The sequence below is a fragment of the Lampetra fluviatilis genome, chromosome 19 (assembly GCF_964198595.1).
Source record: "Lampetra fluviatilis chromosome 19, kcLamFluv1.1, whole genome shotgun sequence".
NCBI lineage: Eukaryota > Metazoa > Chordata > Hyperoartia > Petromyzontiformes > Petromyzontidae > Lampetra > Lampetra fluviatilis.
In genome coordinates this window covers 8,842,293-8,866,094 of record NC_136293.1, presented here as the reverse complement: position 1 = coordinate 8,866,094, position 23,802 = coordinate 8,842,293, and the positions used below count along the sequence as shown (strand labels likewise).

General features: G+C 46.5%; 1 protein-coding gene across 2 annotated transcripts in view; it reads right to left on the bottom strand.

Annotated features, from left to right (window-relative positions):
• LOC144937490 (uncharacterized) overlaps positions 1–9,603 on the bottom strand; it is a 75,405-nt gene extending 65,802 nt beyond the window's left edge. For both annotated transcript variants that reach the window (XM_078864735.1, XM_078864736.1), the window contains exons 1-4: positions 9,344–9,603; positions 6,470–6,953; positions 5,729–5,845; positions 502–701 (exon numbers count right to left, since the gene is read on the bottom strand). In XM_078864735.1, coding sequence (XP_078720861.1) covers positions 502–701; positions 5,729–5,845; positions 6,470–6,847 — 695 coding nt within the window. In that variant the 5' untranslated portion in view covers positions 6,848–6,953; positions 9,344–9,603. The remainder of the gene's footprint in view (positions 1–501; positions 702–5,728; positions 5,846–6,469; positions 6,954–9,343) is intronic.
• Between the last annotated feature and the right edge of the window lie 14,199 nt (positions 9,604–23,802).

Below are 23,802 nucleotides of genomic sequence, written 5' to 3'. Positions count from 1 at the left end.
ATACGTACCAGCGCACAAGTAACGTCGACTTTGACAGAAAGTCCACAAAGGCAATGTTGAAGACTCAGAGCTGGCCAGAGTTGTTGGTCTCATTTCCCACAAAATTAGAACCAAAATGGGAACACGACTTGGTATTAATTAAACAAGTGGCGTTTCCAAGATTTTGCAAAGTTACTCAAGTATGAGTTGGGTTGGTCTTTCCAAATAAGTTATTCCGAATAAGACCTGTGTAGTAGGAATTCAAAGGTAAACATCTGATAGCTGACGAAATTAAATGTTCAGCGTTAAAATGTTTATATTAAATATAAAATTAAAATGTTCCTGTTGTCTACGCAACATTTTTAGAGAATAAATGAACGAAGCAAATCTTGATAAAAGAGACTCGTTGTTGATGGACATTTTCGGACACCAGAACAACCTTTCCTTTAAAAGACGAGGCCTGTCCCGGTCAAAAACCGAGTTCCTTTTCCAAACTGAACCACGGCCCACCGTTGCGCACACCTGATTATGTTGCTGGCTTCAAAGGCAGGTCTCAGGGCGCACAGCTCGTACAGGAGGCAGCCGAGAGCCCACACGTCCGACTTGGAGCTGTAGGGCAGGTCCTGGCACATCTCCGGGCTCAGGTAGTACGGCGTTCCCACGCACGTCACCGCCATGTCAAGGGTCCCCTCCATGGCCTTCGAGATTCCAAAATCACCGACCTTCGGGAGGTGGGGGGCCCACCGGTCGGCGAGCAAACGAATTGCCGGGAGGATGAATTAATGCGCGAGCGCGGGGGGCATGCAACACTGTAGATAAAGAGGTGGATGGGCACACGGCTGGTCACATGGACGAATGGTTAGATGGATGGTCCACGTACATTACTATATCAATAAATATATGTGTGTGCATATAAAGACATAACGTAACGACAGTTGTTCAATGTTACTTTGTATGTGTGTGGTATTCCCGAACGATAGCGGAGTACTTAGTGCACTGCGCTATGAACCAGGTGACCTGAGTGATATTCCCTCTCACGGCCAACATCGGTGGCAAATATCTGAACCAGTACTTGGCTTCCCCTAGGTGGACTTGACCTCAAATTAGTTCCTGCTGCACTGTGTAGATGTCGGCACGACGAAAGCAAAGGCAGCAAGAGTGGTGTTGGTCACACCATATTCTCATTGCTAGCCTTAATAGGAGCTAACTAACAGTACTTTTTTTATACCATATGTAGGCTATATGGGTGTCCTTTGTCTTTGGCATTTCCTATGGAAGTACCCTTCATTGACTTTGTTCTTTCAATGATTGTTGTACTAACCAACTGTACATCAATCTGTATTGAGCAGAAAATCTAAAAAATGCAACCAAAAATAAGACTGTACCAACATTGTAAAATTGATGAAAATTTGCCATTATTTTAATTCAATTCAAAATAAGCACTTTCTTTGAGTCTTGGGCCCATAATTAATCACAAACCTACGCGAGCTAGTACGTAGAATTACTAATATAATAAGCCAAGAATGTGTGTCCAGCGCGTGACGTCACTCCACATGCCGCACCCCTCATTGATAATCATGAGCGGGTGACGTCACTCCACATGCGGCACCCCCCATTGATAATCATGAGCAGATGACGTCACTGCACATGGAGCTCCCCCCTCATTAATAATCATAAGCGGGTCATTATTTTCCATTGAATATTTCAGATTAACTGCCATATACACACGTCCTTGGACGGGCTATAGGCTAGTATTTATGTAGTACCGTTGAGGACGCGTGGACACCCGAGTAGAGGCACACGTATTTATTTCACAACAGTCACTGGGGACATACAGTACTGGAGGGGGTATCGGCCCCCTCACCAGGATAGCTGGGAACACACGGCTAGCTACCCCTAGCCTGCCTCCTAATCCTCCAAATACTGGGCTAGGGGAGGCTGTCTGGCCCGACACTGGTCAGTCGGGCTACGGTACCCGGAGTCCCAGAGTCCTGGCTCTGGTTCACGGGACCACGCCGCTGGCTCGGTCCTGCGCGGCCCTGACAAGGGCGGCGTCCCAGGGGAGTCCAGGGCTCTAGCTAGGCAGTCTTCGGTCTTCAAGAGTTTACTTTAACATTCTGCCCCGAGCCCTCTGACACATCCCCCTTTATACTCCACCCCCGCTGAGGGGTGGGGCCCCGGGCTGCCTGGTGCGGACGTCGCTGAGAGCACCCCCCCCCCCGTGCACTCACGTAGCCCCGCCCACTGTGTTTGTTTCCCATAAGCTGCCATGCATAACGGCTCTCTCTCTAACACCCCTACACATACAGCTCCTCCGTAACACCCCTACATTTATATAAATACCAACAAAAAATGCCACGCAATGCTAATAGAATGCGTCTGAGAGGAGGTTCACCAAGGAGACAAAGCGACGAAATCAGTTCGTGTGTAGGTGATAGGTGTAATCTTTCATCCAGCAGTGGATTGATCATGGCTGATGCTAAATAATGGTGATGATGAATATTACAAATCCGTATTTTGCACCGTATTGTATGCTGTTGCCCACAGTATCGGCTTACCTGGTGGCATTTCATTTTGAGTACATACCTTGCCAATGAGACTCAATGAAGTTAAACACCTTGTTTAAACAAAAGTGACAATCGGGAATACCCATAGGTCAACAGGGGATAATGAATGGCATTGGCTTTAATATGCCTGACAGTGAATGGGCAAAACAAAAATGTTACCTAGTTATTTGTACTTATATCGGGAGTTCTTTCTTCTTTGTGTGCAGGGCTTAAGTAGGTTTGTATCACTCCACTGTGTCTTCTTTGCAAGCATAGCTTGAGCAAGCACCTCCAAAACTCTCTTAGCCTGCGACCTTCCCACTGACTGCACGTAGTGAGTTTGGGGCATTTGCGGATGCTTTCTGCCGACCATCGTTTGTGGACCGGTTACATTTTTTCTCACCAAAGAATTACAAAAGCTGATAAACCCCTGGCTCACGTCCCACAAAGTGAGACGGTGCTACAGCATCAGCGGCAACGATTTAAGAAATGCTGGCCGCTAATTTTCTTTTTTTACTTTACATCTTGGTATGCATTAATAATTGCTTTAATAAGATGTCCCAGCGTAAGCATTTTTTGCCATTTCTGCTTTTAATTGCAGCCACTGGAGCAATTCGCTACCGCTCTCGCTGCGCGTGCTCCCAGAATGAATTATGACATTACACCAATTATTAAAGCAACAGATATTGCCGCCGCATTAACTCGGCAAAAACAAAAACCCAAAGCGATTGGCGTGTTCCAGTTCCTCGGGCAGGCGTATGCAAAAACACCCACGCGACTGAAATCCACTTTGAATGTGCAATACGCATTTTATTATTTATATCTTTACTTACAGCAGGCCCCCAAGTAATGGGAAGCCCCTCGCTCCCGTACGCATGAAATACCCACCGGGTGAACCCATCGTCCCGGGCAATTCTCCCTGCGCGCGAGGCGAACCGGCGCGTATTCGGCGCCTTGTCCGCGCTCTGCTCATACTTCGCACATCGATTGGACTTCTCACTCCGCATCTGCTTCTCCATCCCCTCCGGCCCTTGCTCATAAAATGAGATACTGTATTTAATTTAGAGGGGTGTACGTTGTCCTAAATGAGATTTTTTTTTTTTATGAGACCAGTGGCAAGCTGACCATGCGCGCTCACTGATGATGTGACTCGTGGGTGTATTGTCACCTTTTCTTGCATGGCCCTATAAATGTAAAATGTCTCACACTGCAGTAAGTGTGTTCTAACATTCGGGTGTTTTATTTTATTTGTTAAGAGGTATCCAGATGGCTCAGAGAACAGAGCACTGAGTCGGCACCACTGAGGTCCTGTGGTTCGCAACCGGATTTTGGCCACTTGCAATTAAATATGGTTCCCTAGTATGGTAAATTGATGGTCTCATAGTCACCAATTATTGCACACAAAAAACCATCACATTATATTTTTCTCAATACCAGCTCCAAGAAGGAAAAAAATGCATGGCTTGCCTGTCGTGCAACAAACATTACTCTCACGTGGCAGGGCAAATGGGAAAATGTCACGCTACACTTTGTGGTCTGCATGTCACTAAAGGGACCTCAAATTTAGGTCTGTGATATCTGCTTCCGTGAGCCCTTCTCTAAGAAACTGTTTCCCACTGCTCTGTAAGACAACAAAAACGACACTTTGTCTCACGACACAGAGAGCACTATTGGGGTGGAATTGGGAGAACATTTTACGGGGGGGGGGGGGGGAGTTGGGGAAAATACACCACAACAGGCTTTACAGCATCCTGCTGGCCACGCATGCAATTCAGTAATGAGAATGTTGCACACTGCGTGCGAGCTCTTTTAATTAAAACTGTCTGACTAATCCACGACGCTCACTAATCCAAATGATTGCCTTGGACCCTAAAACCTGCAGATTACCAAGGGGTTACTGTTATTGGTTTATTTCTGAAATAGATTTTTCTAGTACATATGGAAAAATGCGTCACTAAATACATGGCCCCAATAAATACAAAAGCCGTTTAAAAAGTAATAAGTAAAAAAAAAACGAAATCTGCAAAATGCAGATGTTAACCGAGCTACAGAAAATCTGGAATCGTTTGTAGGAAAGCTACCCCGCCTAGTTATCTTGCATGAAGCCTTGATAAATCCACTGCTGGATGACGATCTCCCCACACCGTAGCAATCCCTCGCGGTCGTGCGATGCAATAATCTATCCAGCACTGGGTTCTCACAACCACTGAGATCCTGGGTTTGAATCCAGGCAGCTACCCACGATTAAACCGGGTCCTCAAATGCATTATCATCATTTACACCGCGCCCCCAATGTGAAACATCTCGAAGTGCCAAGTGCAGTGAGTTGACAGTGTCAGACGAGTCACCAATGACTGCACAAAATAAAATCAAAACACATTCAATTTGAGCTTTCAGTGACATAATTCCAGCTCTGAGCATTAAATAAATACATTCTTGGTGGGATTGTCATTCGACACACATCTCAGGAAAGTGCAATGTTCATCGTGTGGATAAGTGGCTGCTAGAAGGGACCTCAAACGTAGTTCTGTGATATCACCTTCCATCGGCCATTCTCTCACACTGCTCTGTGAGAAATCGGAATTGATTAGTGATCTCATGGCACAGTTGACATTAAATTGGGAATAAGACCAATAAAACCCCTAATATAACAGGACTTGGATTATTTATGTAGGTCTCAAGTTTTTATCCCAGGAAATTCTCTCCATGCTATTAGTATTTGTGGGTGAGCCAAAGGTGAGCAGGGCACTTTGCTATTATTATTATTATTTTCCAGGGCATCAATACACCTCGTGACATGATGGCAATAGAGCAATCGGAATAATAGTGGTATAAAAAAATACCTTTTATTTTTAAGGATACAACACAATATCTCACGGTCATGCTCTCCGTCACACAATGAGTGTATTGTACGTTCACGCACATAAGCAAAGTTGTATTTAAAACTAAAAGCAAGGAATCACTTAATTGCCAGTTCTGTTCAGGCACCCATGAAAAATAAATACCCAGATGTCCCTTGTGCTTTAACCTTGCTTTATAAATCTCTACTACGAATCATATTTTGTATTTTCTCTATAGTTCCAAAACTCAAACAATACCTCAGTGGGAGGCATTAATCAAGCTGATCTGTCTGCCTCTGTCGGGGTCTTTTACACGAAACATTTAAGTCTCGCAAGAGACAGGAAGAAATATCTGAGAGATACCTTGACCGTGCCAGCCTTGGTGAGGAACACATTTGAGGTCTTGATGTCACGGTGCAGGATCTTGACAGAGTGGATGTACTGCACAGCCATGCACACCTGTACGAACCACTGCATGACCTGTACCATGGAAGAGCATCTTCAGATGTGGTTGCACTTCAGATGCTACATACATCCAATTGTATTGTAATGACAGCACAGACATCTATGTCGACATTCTATTAGCTAATGCTTTTGTTTGATTATTTTACAGCTTGACTCAAACAGAGCTATGTATAATTCTGTGTATCATGACATCACAGGTAGGCACAGATTTATCTAAATATTATTACATTCGTTTTTGTTATGATCTGTTAACATCACCTTTATTTCAGGAGAGCCCTGCACTGGGATTTTTGGACAATTATGTTCATGAGCATTTGACATACAGGAGGTAAGCAGAGGAAAAAGAGATACACCAAAACCTGAAATTCCAAACATATTGCACAGGAACCCAATTTCTGTCCTGCCATCGTGATGTTGTGGCTACTACGGCTGCTATTGCTGCTGATGATGCTCCTGCCACTGTTGCTGCTCCTGAAGATGATGTCAATTTAATAATGGTACTGCTGCTGATGATCCTCATTTGGTACTGCTGAAGATGATTATAATACTATTGCTGCTAGTTATGCTGCTATTCTACTGCTGCGGTTGCTGGCAAAGATGATCATGACATTGATGCTGCTGATTACAACGACGACATACCTGTCTTTCGGCGATGAACTGGCCAGCCTCACGTGCCCTCCGAACTCTGTCCTCCAGTGACCCGCCATCGCAGTACTCCAGCACCATGTAGAGGCTCTCGGCTGCATCTTCTCCTGCTCTTCCGCCATCTCCTCCACCTCCTCTTGCATTGTCGCACGCGAAGAAGTGCTCGAGGCACGCCACCACGTTGGGGTGGCGCAGCCGCCGCAGCAGCTCGGCCTCGCGCAGCACCGTCTCCCGTGACCGCCCACGCCGCCACGGCTCCACGGGCACAAGCTTGAGGGCGAGGAGGCGGCGCGCGCCGGCCGAGTCTCGCACGAGCAGCACCTCCCCACTCGCGCCACGGCCCAGCACCGACACCCGCTCGTAGCGATCCATCGCCACCGCGCTATGACGTCGATGACGGTTCTGCGGCCGATGCCACAGCCGCCACCGCCGACGCCGCCGCCACCGCCATTGTCTCGGATCGTGGCTCGTGCAAGATCTGCTGTGATAAATGGCCGATTAATGGTTTGGTGTGTGCGCGTGTATCTGTATCGATATCATCGTGAGCCATTGTTGTCTTTCTTCGACGCTTGTGATAAGGAAATGGAATTACAAGTCACTTGTCAATGTTTTTGGTCCATTTTTAGAAGTCAAAAGGACCAGAATGTATCTAAACGAAAGTTCGTATTCGTACATTTTTTAGCAAAAATGGATCGATGCCTTCCATTAATAACAGGGCAAATCCCCCCAAAACATTAGTTATGCCTTGACTACGCCAGTTGTATATGGGGCCAGTTGTTGGTGCTGGGCAGTTGTTGCTTTGTCCCGGGCTGTTCCACAGTGTTGTCATCCTCGCAGTGGCTTTTGGCTGTCCATCGAAGAAAGACGGTCACTGCATCGCGTTCTTTCAGATGCGCTTCTGCGGCTGTCTAGAACGCTCTTCCTTCCGATATTAGGAAGCCACTGGAGCTATGCACTCTTAAATCGAGATTGAAAACGCATTTCTTTAGAGCTGCTTTCTGTGTTTAGTTTGTTGTCCTTCCCCCGCACCTCCGATTAGCACGTTTGGCTACGTACGGTGGGAAAGAAGCTCAAAATACGTACGTACATTTTTCTATCTGCTCTCTCCGATGCTTCCCTGCCCTGACCCCAGCTGCCTTAATGTAGTTCCTGTACAATGTCTGGAGATGCAGCTGCATGCATTACAACGCAATATAAATTGTTGATGTTGTTATGATTTTCGTTGGACATTGCTGTCATTTCTCCAAGATGGGAATCTGGCCAAAAGTATCTCACTGCTCAAATGAGCAATGAGGCATTGCTCATAATCATCATTCTGCAGTGGGAATTTCACATTGCCTACCCAAGCCAAGTGATAGTGAAGATACCAAATCAGGCAGAGATGGGGGTCTGTGGGAGACACCCACCTGCAAGGTAATGAGGTCCCTGAACAAACCAGTATGGTATGACTTCTGACAGTTTTGTGTACATGTACAGCCCTTGTTTGTTAATACACTGCTGGATAAAGGCTGCCCACACCACGTGGGTCGTAGTGCTTATTGATCATACTCCACCATGCTGGTCAGTGTGGATTAGCGAAAGTGGGGAGCACAGCTGTTGGCACATAGTACAATACTACTACTACATCACCTTCTTCATGCATTGTGATGACCCATCCAAGCACTGTCTAGGCTCAACTCCGCTAAGCTTCCTGAACACTTTATTATAGGCTGTACAATGTCCTGGCCTTTTTTCCAGGAACACCTCAGTGATTCTCAAGGTGATTTCTTTTTCGAGGAGGGGTTTTGCATGGAATATTTTTCGAGTTTGCTTTTGGGGTATTTTTTTAATGTGCATTTAAGAATGAACTGGAGCACCCGAAGAAAGCCCACATATATGAGGGTACAGCACTCACCTCTCGACCACACAGACAGAACCTGACAGTAACCTACTTGCTGCACTGCCTCCTTCAAGCGTCATCTCGCACGTGACGGCTCGATCTCTATTTGATCCACCAACCACGTTGCTGTACTACATTGACATACTCCAATGCATTGTAACCACTAAGTATTGTACAACAACAAAACACGTCAGTGATTAACCACTCAGTCGAGCTCATCCGTTTACAGTCCTGAGCCAGTGGTGGGAATTCCACATTTCTATGGCGAGGGTAAAGAATATTCTCCTCGTTTGTGATTTACCAGTGATATATTAGGCGTCGCTTTTTGAATGGAAGGTCTAAAGATAAATACGTGCTTATGCACACTTACAATGCATAATTATGCCTTTAGCAAACCACGGTTCATTACACAGTACATATGAATACACCGGTGGAGCGGTGGCGCAGTGGTGACATCTGAACAGGGTGCCTGGGGTGGGGGTCTACACCAACCTACAAGTGACCAGCGCGGTGAAGTATGGTCAAATACCCCCCCACCACGATCGATGCCGACGCAGACTGACAACAACAAACAAACAATAGGGGAGGGGGGGTGGCTGTCATTGACGAATGGTAGATCCATATTCTTTGGTTCTTTCGGTAAAGTCACGTAGTTATAAAATAAAATGAATGGTAGATCACCAAGGTGGCGAAGACTCGTGCCCGTCAAGCCCGAGACCATAACCACAAGTCCCCCCACCCCAAACTAGTACGCAATTTATCGACCCACGACCGAGGTAGGAATGCGAACATTAACCATCACGTCGGATTTAGCGAATAAAAATACGCAAAGCGCGTTACGTGAATAGCCGCGACCTCGCGAGCTTCATCATTAACAATCTAATTTGTACAAAATACCAAAAATAAATGTGTAAATTGCCGTACCACCGTGCAGTAGTAGTAAATGTGAGAACTCGCTTGCGGGATGAGGGGTGGGAGAGGGCGTTTACCTTCATCGGCCGCGGAGAATTCAATAATTATTTATGGGTTTTGTGTTGTTAAAAGCCTCCGTGAGCCAAGCCGAAACAAACGCTTATGACTTCACAGTCAAAACGGCGCGTCAAATAACTGCTCGGCGTGCGTGCGTGTTCCTGTTCTTGTTCTTGTTGTTGTTCGTGTTGTTGTTGTTGTCGGTAAACACAGAGGCGGAGGATGCTGTCGAGCATTCGGGCGTGCTCCGTTCGAGGACGCCGACACGCGGTCGCTAGGCAACTCTGGTCCCTCCAACGGACTGTTCCGGGTGAGAAAAACGAAATCCCGCCCCCCCTCGACCCTTTATTGTGTTCTGACTCTGGCACGCCAGAAGCATCCACCCACCCAGCCAAGCTCACTCACCCACCCACCCAAGCTCACCCACCCACGCTCACTCACCCACCCACCCAAGCTCACTCACCCACCCACGCTCACCCACCCACCCACGCTCACTCACCCACCCACCCACCCAAGCTCACCCACCCACCCACCCAAGCTCACCCACCCACGCTCACCCACTCACCCACCCACGCTCACCCACTCACCCACCCAAGCTCACCCACCCACCCAAACTCACCCACCCACCCAAGTTCACTCACCCACCCACCCAAGCTCACCCACCCACGCTCACTCACCCACCCACCCAAGCTCACTCACCCACCCACGCTCACCCACCCACCCACGCTCACTCACCCACCCACCCACCCAAGCTCACCCACCCACCCAAGCTCACCCACCCACGCTCACCCACTCACCCACCCACGCTCACCCACTCACCCACCCAAGCTCACCCACCCACCCAAACTCACCCACCCACCCAAGTTCACTCACCCACCCACCCAAGCTCACCCACCCACGCTCACTCACCCACCCACCCAAGCTCACTCACCCACCCACGCTCACCCACCCACGCTCACTCACCCACCCACCCACCCAAGCTCACCCACCCACCCAAGCTCACCCACCCACGCTCACCCACTCACCCACCCAAGCTCACCCACCCACCCAAACTCACCCACCCACCCAAGTTCACTCACCCACCCACCCAAGCTCACCCACCCACGCTCACTCACCCACCCACCCACCCAAGCTCACTCACCCACCCACGCTCACCCACCCACCCACGCTCACTCACCCACCCACCCAAGCTCACCCACCCACCCAAGCTCACCCACCCACGCTCACCCACTCACCCACCCACGCTCAACCACTCACCCACCCAAGCTCACCCACCCACCCAAACTCACCCACCCACCCAAGTTCACTCACCCACCCACGCTCACCCACCCAAGCTCACTCACCCACCCACCCACCCAAGCTCACCCACCCACCTACGCTCACCCACCCACCCACCCAAGCTCACCCACCCACCCAAACTCACCCACCCACCCAAACTCACCCACCCACCCAAGCTCACCCACCCACCCAAGTTCACTCACCCACCCACCCACGCTCACTCACCCAAGCTCACTCACCCACCCACCCACCCAAGCTCACCCACCCACCCAAGCTCACCCACCCACCCACCCAAGCTCACCCACCCACCCAAACTCACCCACCCACCCAAACTCACCCACCCACCCACGCTCACTCACCCAAGCTCACTCACCCACCCACCCACCCAAGCTCACCCACCCACCCAAGCTCACCCACCCACCCAAGCTCACCCACCCACCCAAACTCACCCACCCACCCAAACTCACCCACCCACCTACGCTCACCCACCCACCCACCCAAGCTCACCCACCCAAACTCACCCACCCACCCAAACTCACCCACCCACCCAAGCTCACCCACCCACCCAAGTTCACTCACCCACCCACCCTCACTCACCCAAGCTCACTCACCCACCCACCCACCCAAGCTCACCCACCCACCCAAGCTCACTCACCCACCCAAGCTCACTCACTCTCTTTTCATCTACTAAGATATCTCTCTCTTTTCTTCCTCCTCCTCATCCTCCTCTCATTAAATCGCCGTGATAGAACAAAACTCAACAGATTCGTCAATAACGCTGTGGCCTTTAAAAGAAGAAGAAGACACGTTATAATGTGCGACGTTTTGGGCAAATGTCCCTTCGACATAAGGGGCCGTCCATAAATGACGTCACCCGATTTTGGACGATTTTTGACCCCCCCCCCCTCGTTACACGGCGTCACAAAAAGTCAGACCCCCCCCCCCCTAGGTGCGTGACGTCATTTATGGACGGCCCCTAATAGGTCGTAGACACTGGCAAAAAAAGACGTTCGCCTATTTTATATATATGAGATTATTTCGGTAGTTTTTTTGCTGCTATAAGTGTCCACATGATAAAGCCACTTTGTTCGGCGATCATTTACGGCCAGGTCGCTTCTGAAAAATAAGTTAATGCTTTCAATAAGCTTTACCTGGTAAGATAAAAAATAAATATATATAGTTTCGTCTTATGTGTATATTTTAAGTGATTTGTTTACCTTCCCATACTTTGCACTCCAATCATGTGTTATTGTATTGTTATCATAACGTTCTGACCCGACCCTTACTGGATATCTGTGAAAAAGAGCTCTGTGTAGCTTCATCTGATTCCTCCAGTATAAATAAATACCGTATTCTGATATGTTTTTTGCTTTGAAGGCCGCACACCCAGTGTTGTTATTGTTTAGGGTTTTGTTTGAATGGTGCTCAGTACACCACTGCCAACGCAGCAACGGAAGCATAATCATCAGACAATTTGTCTAGTAAATAATAGGTAATGCACCTATATTTTACCCGATGACATCTAATTGAGACAGCATGTCTCTTTAGCATTGAAGATACATGGACGTCTGAACGTAATTGTATAATGGGGTTCTTATACACTTTGTGACGGTGGAGTGCCCTTGCCAAATATAACTGGCAACCCATCATATGTAATTCGGTTAACGAGCATGATTTCCTGATCCAAAGGGCCAAACCCAGTCCAGGGCTTACTTACTTTAACAAATGCTGCTGAATAATACTCATAAAGGCCCAATTGGTTGATGGACTCAAACAACCTATATAATGTTTATTTGGAGAAATGGATAAAAGGCCGTGTTTATTCTGCTTATTGCCCATAATGCTCCACAAAAGTGCATAACAAGTATATATTGCACAGTAGAGCCCAGTGCTTGGTCGTGTGTGATGTCAATGCCACTTGAATGATCATTGTGAGCTGTTGTCTATCCTCTGTTGGATGAAAGCCTCCTTACACGCTATGGCCATTCCTCGTTATCCTGTAATGCTGTGATCCGTCTCTCTCCTGTGCATGAACTGATAGTATTGCCTCGTGTCTGGAGTGGTCATTCTCTTCTTTGGCTGCCATTTTGTCAATCAACCATCATCTCTTTGAGCGATTTGTTCTACCCAAGCACAATTACTTTTCTCAACAATCGATTTGATGATGGCTCTGATTTTGTGTTTGTTCCCTGATCCGCGTAGAGTTGGCAACTTTTTTTTTGCAGATCAAACCCAGACATTTCTCAGTCAGCCTAAGTATAAAAAAAACTGCAGTTTAATGGTAGAAAGTTCCACACGATACCTGTACCAGATCTCGGTACAAATCAATTGCTGCCACCTGAACACAGTAGCCAATTCCTGGCATGGTGGCAACCCTACATCCATGTGTCTTGGTGCGGTGTATACGAGGAGATTACATTCAGCATCGCCTATCTCTTGGTCACACTTTGCAGCCCTACGCCTATAACATCTGGACAGCCCTGACAGCCACCGATCCAAGTACGAAGCAAGCTATACCTTGCTTATATTCCAAGATCTGATAAGATCGGGCACATTTATGGTGATTTGATCGTCGTAAATACGTGGCAGATAATTAGCGGGGAGATAAATCAATCGCTGCGAGAAATGAAGTGGCTGGGAGTTTATTCATTTTCCTTTGGTCCTCTCAATGCACCAACATTGGCAAAAAGTCTCTTCGCTGTAGGAAGGCTGCTCAACAGCGGGGGATGATGGGAGATTAATTGATCCATTTTTTTTTCAATACCCCCAGCTGCAATGTGACCCAAACCCTCCCCCCAAGCTCCCACACCGACATCTCCTCCCTTCCTTTCTTCCCGCTCCCTTGATCTCTCGCGGGGGGCTCGGACGCGGAGCTGTGCGTTTGGCTTTCACGGCTCGGCTTGATGCTTCGGCTACGAGGCTCAAACCGAGCGGCACAAATGGTGCTCTGTGCTCGCGCGCTGGGTTCTCGGTCCCCTCCATTGTGGCCGACGGCTGATGCGATGGCTTTCCGGTGCTCACCCCTTTGTCTCGAGAGATTTACTGCCCAATGCTTAGGTGGGGTGGTGGGGGGGTGTCCAGAGGTGGCCCTTTGTGGGGGGAGGAAGGGAGGGGATGGAAAGCCAGTGACAAGGATGTACATTTTCGAGGTTGAAGGCACCATTCCTCACCACGGCGACAATCACTGCTATTCTAATCCCCGGATGGCGTTTGATTGGGCAGTCGCGGATCGTATGCCACGTAAACAGAGAGTCCATCCGTCGAGTGCCACAGATTCGCGTGGCAAATTAGAAAATTATACCCTGTAACTGTATAGGTTGAGTTAATTGAATAGGCCGATGTAACTGTGCTAGTACCAAAGTCAACCATTCAGGTGGAAAGTTAAATCTCGACGGCCTTTCACCTTTTTTTTTACAAAAGAGAATCGAAATGATCATTATACTACTATACGCAATCCAAAATTGAAGATCACGACTAAAGCCACTGCAGCCACCACTTGGCCAGCACTCCAAAGTAGTTACTGTGTTTCTGATTTACAGACCAAGTCACTTAAGACATGCTTATTCATTGATTTTTTAAAGATTCGTTCAATCCCCGAAATGACATCTCATCAGCCTTGATGATTGATATCTTCTTGGTGGCATTCGTTCAGACAAGGTCACCTTGAACAGATTTCAACTGCTCAGTCTCATAATCGGCAACGATGAACTGGAGCTTCATAAACCGACAGCCAGCTCAGACCTCACACCAGCAAAAAAAAACATATTGCATGCAATGGATTTGCACCAGCGTGTACGACCTGTTAAAACGTTTCGAATGAAACTTCTCTGTCTCTCCCCCCCCCCCTACGATGCACGCATGCCTCCAATTAGCCTCCTCTGCAGTAGCCAAGGTGCTCATTCCTCCAGTTTGACTTCTTGTGGCATTAGTAGCTGCAGCCCCCCCCCCTCTCTACCTTGATCGCCCTTTTGATGCGCTACCGGCGGGAGTGCGGTAGCCTGCTGAAGCAATATCCGACATTATTGCCACCCTACTCTGCTCTAACTTAAGCTTGCCGGTGCTGCATGTGTATGATATGGGCACGATGATACGTAACCGCGTTATGGCCCACCCACTTCTAGCTTTCCCCACTGTGAAAATGGCAGAAATAGCCACCTCTTTGAATAACTGCTTCAATTAATGGTGCCCTTCTCATAGGCCGCTGTGTGTGTGGTGTGCACGATAATACACTTGCGGCGGAAATTAGTTCCTTTTAAATGTGTATGCTTTGTACAGGCATGCCTGCGTAACGGACATGCAGTATATTGCACAAGCACAACAAATATGAAGGCTTTGATCATGTTCTGGCTATTTAAAAAGGCCAATGAATACCATTGAACACATTTTAATAGAAGTCAAAAAAAGAATGCTCGGGTATTCGTAAATCCACTGTTGAAGGACTTTCCCATGCCATGTCAGTCATGAGAAAATGTTTGACCATACCTCACCGCACAGGTCAGCTCAGGTTCAGATGTCACTCACCGCTACTGGTTGGTACTCGAACTCACGTGACCGAGTTGATAACCACTGTGCCCAACCTTTCACCACGAAGATCCCTAAAACAAATTCCACATTTTACGACAGTACACTACGGCTGTTTTCATGCTGCTCTGCTCATGTATTTTTTTTATCTCACACACTCATCCTTTAAATCCAAATAAATTGATCAAGTGATCTCTGCTTATAGGGTTATATAAAATGTAATATATCAACAACATTTTATTACAAACACCGCGAGAGACAGCTTGCGTGTCGTTTATCACGTCGCAATAATGTTTTTTCATTTGAAAAACTCTCCACCGTTTATAGGCCGGGTGATAGCACAGTGATTAAGAATATTACGTGACTTCTATTTAACTATATAAACATGTGGCATTGGGTTTTCACACAGCTGTGTTGTGTGCATAGAGTTCATAATATTATCTTCTTTGGCAGCGTGGCATGTTTTTTTCACTCGAACATATTTTTCACATTCCTTTGCATTATGCAAACAATTACATTCAAAAGTTAATTAGCTTTGCCCATTGATCCAATCAATATAAGGTTTGTGCATATTAATCGTATGCATAGCTAGAACAATTGTTCATGCTGAAATCTGTGGCATAATAGCCAAGGGCAATTTATTATACGTTCATTGAATTACATTACAGTAAACGTTACCATATTTTCAATGTTCGATAATCGTGTCATTGTAATGACTGGGCAAAAATCCATTGCATCAATCCACATTCACCCATTGTTGCTAATATAAAAATATTCATACATATCTGTTACAAAAACGATATCAGCTGTAACAAAATGTGTTAGTGAATATATGTATATTAACTACGCTGATTACAAAATATTTTTAAATATATGACTTTCAATTGAACGAATTGCAAATTGCAATTTGCTGGCAAATACGCAGCAAACATGATCATCATTACCGCGATGTGCAATCCCATTTAATAACGCATTAATAATGATAAGATCAGTCCCTTATTTCATCCTTGCGAGAGAAATTGAATAATATATCTCAATTGCCTCTCCTCTGGCGCAGATAAGGAAAATTGATTGAAGCAAATAATATAAACAAAAGCTAAAAAAATTATCTATTTATGACACCACCATTCCATAATATTCTCTTTCATCCCCACCCCCCCCCCCCCCTCAAAAAAAATCTATACTCAATATAAATTGCAACTGCCTACCACCACGATGATGATATTTCTCGCTGGGCAGCACTCGCTCGCGGGACAGCTTCTTGCTGCCTCGGTGGGCAAACATCGAGCATCGCTGGGCAGCAGATGATAGCCGAGCATGAGAGAGAAGCACACGGGTGGGATAGCGGCGGGCGGGCGAATGCTGAACGGCTGTCAGTCTCTCTCATTTCCCCGTGGAGTTTGTGTGTAGGCTGTAGCTCTCCCTCCCCCCACCCAGTGGGTCGCGTGGATTTGTCTCCGTGTTCTCCGGTGTTTCCCCCACCACAGCCTCCACAGAGTAGAATCGGCGTCACGCGTTTCGAGTCGATTTGGCTGCCGCGATAAGCCTCCCCAACTTCGTTGAGCTATCATTTGTGGCCAGGTCGCAAGTGCCCACCGTGGTGATGGTTCGACGAGATCAACTCGTGGACTGCTATCTCGTGAGGCCGTGAGAGGGGATGGCGACAACTCAGGGGGGAGCTCCTTCATCCAGCAGTGGATCGTGCAGAATGTAAGTGCAGAGGCGTAGTTGCGCTTCGACCACTGCACTGCAAACGCATCGACAGGTTTCATTCCTGGCCGGGGGAAGGGCACCTCCAGTTGCCATTGGTCTCGAAACCCGGCTTGGGTCACCTCCAAACGAGTCCCGGGTACGATGTTGAAACGTCGTCACTCGGGAGACAAAGGCGGCTGGGCGTGGTGCTGGCCACTCACCCCCCTCGTGTGCCACAGCGCCGGCCTTAACAGGTGCTCGCTAACAGCACTTTGCCACGAGAGTCTGTGAAAGGCTGTATCAGGTTAGGCTGTGTGTGTGTGTACAAATGTATGGGGAGCGGTGGTGTAGCAGTTAGCGCGCTGCGCTACTAACCCAGCGACCCGAGTTCGATTCCCGCTCACGGCCAAAATCAGTGACGCTTATCTGAACCGGTTCTGGGACACCCCTAAGTCGATTCAGCCTCAAACGAGTACCTGGTGCGATTCTGTAAACATTGTCACTGGGGAGACAAAGACGGTCGGGCGTGGTGTTGGCCACCCAACTCACGTGCCGTGCCGGCCTTCGTAGGTGCTCGCCAACAGCGCTTGCCCCAATCGAGGATGGGTGGGGGAGGATCTTTATCTCAGTGCATGTGTGTTGGTGTGTGTGGGTTATATGTGTGTGCGGGCTGTGTATTGACGCATGGCTTTTATGCCCCATGAATTGATCAATTAAACACGTCAGGGTCACACTCCGCGCCGCGCGGCGTGGCCGCACATGCCACGATTCACCGTGATTTGTAGCGTGGGGTTCTCATTTTAAAGACATCAATCGTGGGCTCTTACTTTTTTTCTCTCAAGGGCCTTGACAGCTCATGAATACATACATTATACAGTTTACACCTGCACCGTGTGTGCGCGTCTCTGTGAGTGCTTTGAGTGTCTCGTGTATGTGTGTGTGTGTTTTGTGCGTGGCACGATTGTGCATTTATAATAGACTACTTTTATGTCAACTAATATGGTCGTGACTGTGCTGGCTTTAAACAACCATGTATAAAGCAAAACTTACTTTAATGACATATCTTCGGAAAAGGCAATTTCTCTTTGTCGTAGTTTAAGAAGAAGACCATTTAATTGAACCGTTGATTGCCTTGTGGTTGTGTATGATAATATTGGAGAATATTAGGCTGCCACAATTTGTTCATGAAGCCATTCAGATATATAAACACAGACACAACTTCAACCGAGAGGATGGGTACAAGCTGAGCAATCATTGGAAGGACGTTATTAACCAGGTAAAGTCTTAACTGACTGTGATGTTTCCATCCTACCTGCCTATGTCAGCTGTTATTTCATGCTCATCTCTCACATTAACATCGCCACTTCCGTGCCCTTGTCGAGGAGGGCGCTCTCCTCCTTTTCTACAGTTACATGCTAATTTCTCACATTAACATCATGCTAATCTGTCACATTAACATCATGCTAATCTCTGACATTAACATAGCCACTTCCGTGCCCACGTCCAGAAGGTCGCTCTCCTCCTATCTTACAGTTACATGCTAATTTCTCACATTAACATCATGCTAATCTGTCACATTAACATCATGCTAATCTCCAGAGGTGTGGACTCGAGTCATGTGACTTGGACTCGAGTCAGACTCGAGTCATGAATTTGATGACTTGCGACTCGACTTGGACTTGCATAACAATGACTTTGTCCCACCTATGAGATGTGGACTCGAGTCATGTGACTTGGACTCGAGTCAGACTCGAGTCATGAATTTGATGACTTGCGACTCGACTTGGACTTGCATAACAATGACTTTGTCCCACCTATGAGATGTGGACTCGAGTCATGTGACTTGGACTCGAGTCAGACTCGAGTCATGAATTTGATGACTTGCGACTCGACTTGGACTTGCATAACAATGACTTTGTCCCACCTCTGCTAATCTCTGACATTAACATAGCCACTTCCGTGCCCACGTCCAGAAGGTCGCTCTCCTCCTATCTTACAGTTACATGCTAATTTCTCACATTAACATCACTAGCCCCGGCTACTTCTTTATGACCCTTGGGCTACATCCATTTCAACAGTCTGCCTCAGCAGCAGACCATGCCTTCCCACCTGATGATGGATGCTTGTGTTGCGCTCGAAACGTCGTGATTTATTTTATTTTCTACCTACGTGACTTTACCGAAAGAACAAAAGAGTATGGATTCCTGCAGTCACGAAAGCTTCAAATCAAGACTTAATATTTTGAAGTTACAAAGATTCTACATCTCAAATTCTGAAGAGGAACATCTCAAGATGCAACCATCGTGCATTGATAAACGGCAATTGTTCACACACAATTTAATCATTTCATAGATTTTCAGCTTTCCATATCTCAGGAGATATAATTTCTTTGTTTTTATCTCTGTGACTTTTATGAGCATCTTCAGATATCAAATTAGCCTGGCATACGAGCTTAGCAAAATAATAAGATTAGTGTTACCTTTTGTTTAAGCTTCTGAAATAATGTCGAGATTCATTATCTCTTCAACAAGCTGGACACGAATAGATATAATTAACATTCAAAAAAGGCATTACTTTTGTAAGGAGTTATGTAATGATTCTGGCAATTGTCACGATTCGGGGTTGCGATTCGTTTCAAGAATCACTAGATTTGTCCTGGCATTATGATGAAATTATAGTTTATGGTGGCCAGAGTGGTCATGTGAACATGAAAAATAGCATCAGCCATGAACAATCCACTGCTGGATGACGGCCAATGGAAAATATTAGGCTGCCATAATTTCGTTGCGCGATAATTTGTGGCCAGGTCACTTCTGAAAAAAGTGGGCTTTACCTGCTAAAATAAAAAATAGCTTCGTTTTCAAATAGTTTTAGTTTAGAGAACGACCACTGCTCCATCTCCACAGCTGATGCCCTCTCGCGCGTGTCCTCCCCATTGGCCGCCACTCCGTCACTACCCTCAACCAAAGGCCACCAGCCTCTTTCTGCCACGAATTCTGGCCAAGCTCAATTGCTCTTCTCAACCCATACAACACCGTGTCTCTAATAAATGTGTATTTGCTCAATTCAGTGTACGTGCTGTAAAGGTATAAGATTATGGTAATGATAATTGGTTTTTTACCCTTTTATCTGGCAACAAAACTGACTCCTTTTTTTACAAGGAGTCATGTTTGCATAGACCACAACACCTGCAGTCATAATGCAAACAAAAAACATAACTCTGATAATGTATGCACTGTCCTTGAAGTTGATTGGTCCACACCCGAGACAGCTTTCCTTAGAGCCTAGTCTCACATGGTGTTGGACCAGATGACGCCAAAAAGGTGTCAGTTTTGTTGCCAAATAAAAGGGTAAAAAAGCAATTATCATATTTTTCTACTGGCAAATGAGGTTCCAATGGTGTAAATTATGGTAATGGTTTGATCAACGCATTGTTAGATGCGGTGGCGTAATGTTAACTACCTCGCCTGGTATACAGGAGGTTGTGGGTTTAATCCAGACACTGATGCCTGTATATGTGGAGTTTGCCTGTTCTCCCTGTGGTCGTATGGATTTTTCTCCAGGTCCTCCGGTTTTTCACTCCATATTTACAAACACGCATTTACAGTATTTGGCCACTATAAATTCCCATGTGATAAGCCACTTCGTTGAGCTATTTGTGGTCAGGTCGCTTCTGAACTAGAGCTATATAGCGTCGTGGGCCTTACATGGTAAAATAAGAAATAGTTTAGTTTTAATAACAATGTAAGGTAAAGGTGCAACCCTGCAATTGCTTGCTCGCGGTATTACCAATTGGAAGGGCCTCTGGAGGGAACTTTGGCCTACTCATCCATGCTGCCCAGGCGTCTCGGAAGAGGTGTGACTTTTCACATTTGACCCCACCACAACACACGTCATGCCAATCGACTAACTGGCCTACCCGTTGATTGCCGTGGTAAACGATGTACTTGTGATAGTAAAAAAAAAAATCGGCATTCAGTCTGTAAGCCGGCACAATGCAATGGGGCCCACTGTAGTGAGGGATGGTGTCGCGAGGTCTTTAACAACCACTGCACAGCAGATGGCACCGCATCGGCAATTCCCTACAGAAATTAACAGGGGCCGTAGCAGAAACCAAACCATCGAGACTGTTCAAGCTGACCTCATGGCAGGTGCACTCACTGCTGGGAAATATCTATTTTTTGTTAAATGCTGCCACCCCTATTAAGATATTGTCACATAGCATTACTGCATATGGTTGGTGCCAACGAGAATGCTTTTTCATAATGGGCCTGAAATTAGGTCAGCGTGTCTATTTCATTTTTTTTTGGGGGGGGAGGGGGGGAGGAGGGGGGTTATTGTTTCACGGTTTATTGTTTCACAAAACTTTTTTGACTGACCCTTTTTATGTACAGACGCGCACAAGCGCGTGCGTGTCTTTGCGTGTGCGCGTGTGTGTCCTCGCGTGTGCGTACGGTCACATCTCTGTGCCCGTGAAGAATAATGTGTTCTATACTGTTCACACAGCATGTGGTATAATACTTGCTTCTCTGTGGAAATACAAATCTAATTGGGCCCAGGAGCAGAAGGAGCCAAGAATGTCTGTAGGGATTTTATATATATAATAAAATAAAAAACGAAAAACATTCCCAATTTAACCGTGAATTGGACAATACACCTCCACATATTTTGCTGACAGCTCGGGTATACCGTATATATAGACGTTCAAGTTTACGGGTATACCGTATATATAGACGTTCAAGTTTACGAAAAAATAAAGAAATGAAAACCACAACATGATAGAATTAAAGTACGCTGAGAAATATATATGCATTAAATGTTGATTTAACATTTTGGAAAGGCGCTCTCGATTTCTCTGCGGACTGCGGTTACCTCGTGATGAAATCTGAGCGATTGTCATGTCCAAATATTTGTGATCTAATGTTTGGTTTAAATATATATATGTATTTTTGTAGTTAATATTTGTCCCCCCCCTGTTTTATTACTTCATGTAATAGGGTCAGGGCTTATAAACAAGGGTTTGTGAATTTTGTGAGGATGTCTCTGGCACATTTACATTTCTTCTATCAGTTTTTTGCTACCCCTTGCCTTGTGTGGGACACCGCAGTGGCGAAGACATTTTACCTTCCTTGCCTGGTACGTAGTAGGCCGTAGGTTCGATCCCGGACCATGACGATTCCTGTGCTGTTTGTGGAATCCGCGTGTTCTATCTTCCTCGTGGTGGTCGTGTGGATTTTTTTTTTATCTTTGATCATCCGGTTCTTGCCCTCCAAATATATTTGGCTGCTACTAAAAAAACAATCGCACGTAAGATGACGATGTAAGCCCCTTCGACGAGCGATCATCATGTGTGGCCAGGTCACCTCTGAAAACGTGCTCATGGCCGAGTGGGCTTTACCTGGTAAATCAAGTCGCTCAGTGTGGCGAACCTTTCTCCAAACCCAGAGACATTCCTCTGCGTGGTTCTCTTGCCCCCCCTGAAGGATTGAGACGAGGTACAATCTGTGTTTCGCTCTCCACCACCGAAGCCTTAATTAAAGCAGTCCTGTCAAACCGAGTCACCAGCGACTAATTAACGAGTTAATTAGGATCGCCGTTTTAATTGCCGAGTGCATTAATTTGCGCATTGCAGAAACCACCGATGCAGCAACTAATGCTAATATTACATGCAAACTTTTTTTGTATGGCTTATCAAACATATATTTAATGGGGAATTTGCAATGGACAAGCTGTTGTGTACCGGCTAGATTTATATGCAAGTGCACACACACACACAGGGCTACGTGGAGAGCAGTACAGATCCTAGCATTTGCGAGTTTACATCTTAATATCACGGCATTCCCTACCGGCAACGCAAAAACGCCAAAGACGCGCGTTATTGATGTAATCGTGTATTGTAACATTTAATTTGAAAATAAAAAAGGCAATGGCCTCGTTAAAAAGAAGAAAAAAAAATGGAACTTCGTAAAAAAACAAATCAATTTTCAGACGTTTCACATTTCACTGCTTGGTGAAGGCCTGGCCGTGCCTCGTCAGTAATTCGGGCTGCTTGACCATACTTCGCCACCGGTTGCAGAGGCGAATCTAGAACCCAGCCCATTGGAGGGGCAGTCCTCGATATATTAAGCGTTTTTGTTTTAAAGGCCCTATTTAATAAATGTCTAATAATAATAATTCAATGTATATTTTCTCTGGTAAGTATTATATAAAATATCACATTTCAGCGTCTTAATGAGGGGCAGTGGGGGGGGGGCATTGACTCATCCCCTAAGACCAGGTCAGATACCATACCACTCAGCAACTGATTGTTTTGACCGTGGGCCAGGAATTGAACTCAGGTCGCCGGGTTCAATCGCAGAGTGTTCACCATAAGTGCCACCGCTCGCACCACCTTTTCGAAATAAACCGAACTTCATGTCGGTCAGTGCCATCTCATGGCTGTAGAATCGTGTTCTTAACCCTGCATGACCACCTCGTCTTTGTATATATATGTGTGTGACAAGATTAGGATTTGTGGCTACGTATATATGTGTGTGTGAGCACAGCATATGGGTCTGTGTAACTTCAAATGTGTTGGATTTTTTTTGCACCTTTCCGCCTCCAGGGAATGATTAATTTTAGTGGGGGGGGGGGGGGTAGCTCGACCGCATTATGCCGGTTTCATGAGCTCCAGGGGACCCTTGGTCAAGGTCATAGTCGATCAAATGATTGCCTTGTCCCTCTCCACGTACACACCGACACTCACAGACTCACACAGATAGATACGTGCGTACACACACCGATACACCGCGAGAACACGCAGGCACACTCTGATGAGTAGTACACACACCGAAACACGACTGACACACACACAGATGCATACGCTGACATACGCACAGATACGCACCAAAACAAAGATCCCCCCTTATAGCCTAAGCACACTTTTTGGGGCAAGTGCCGTTAGCGAGCACCTATGAAGGCTGACACGTCACACGAGGGGGTGGTGTAG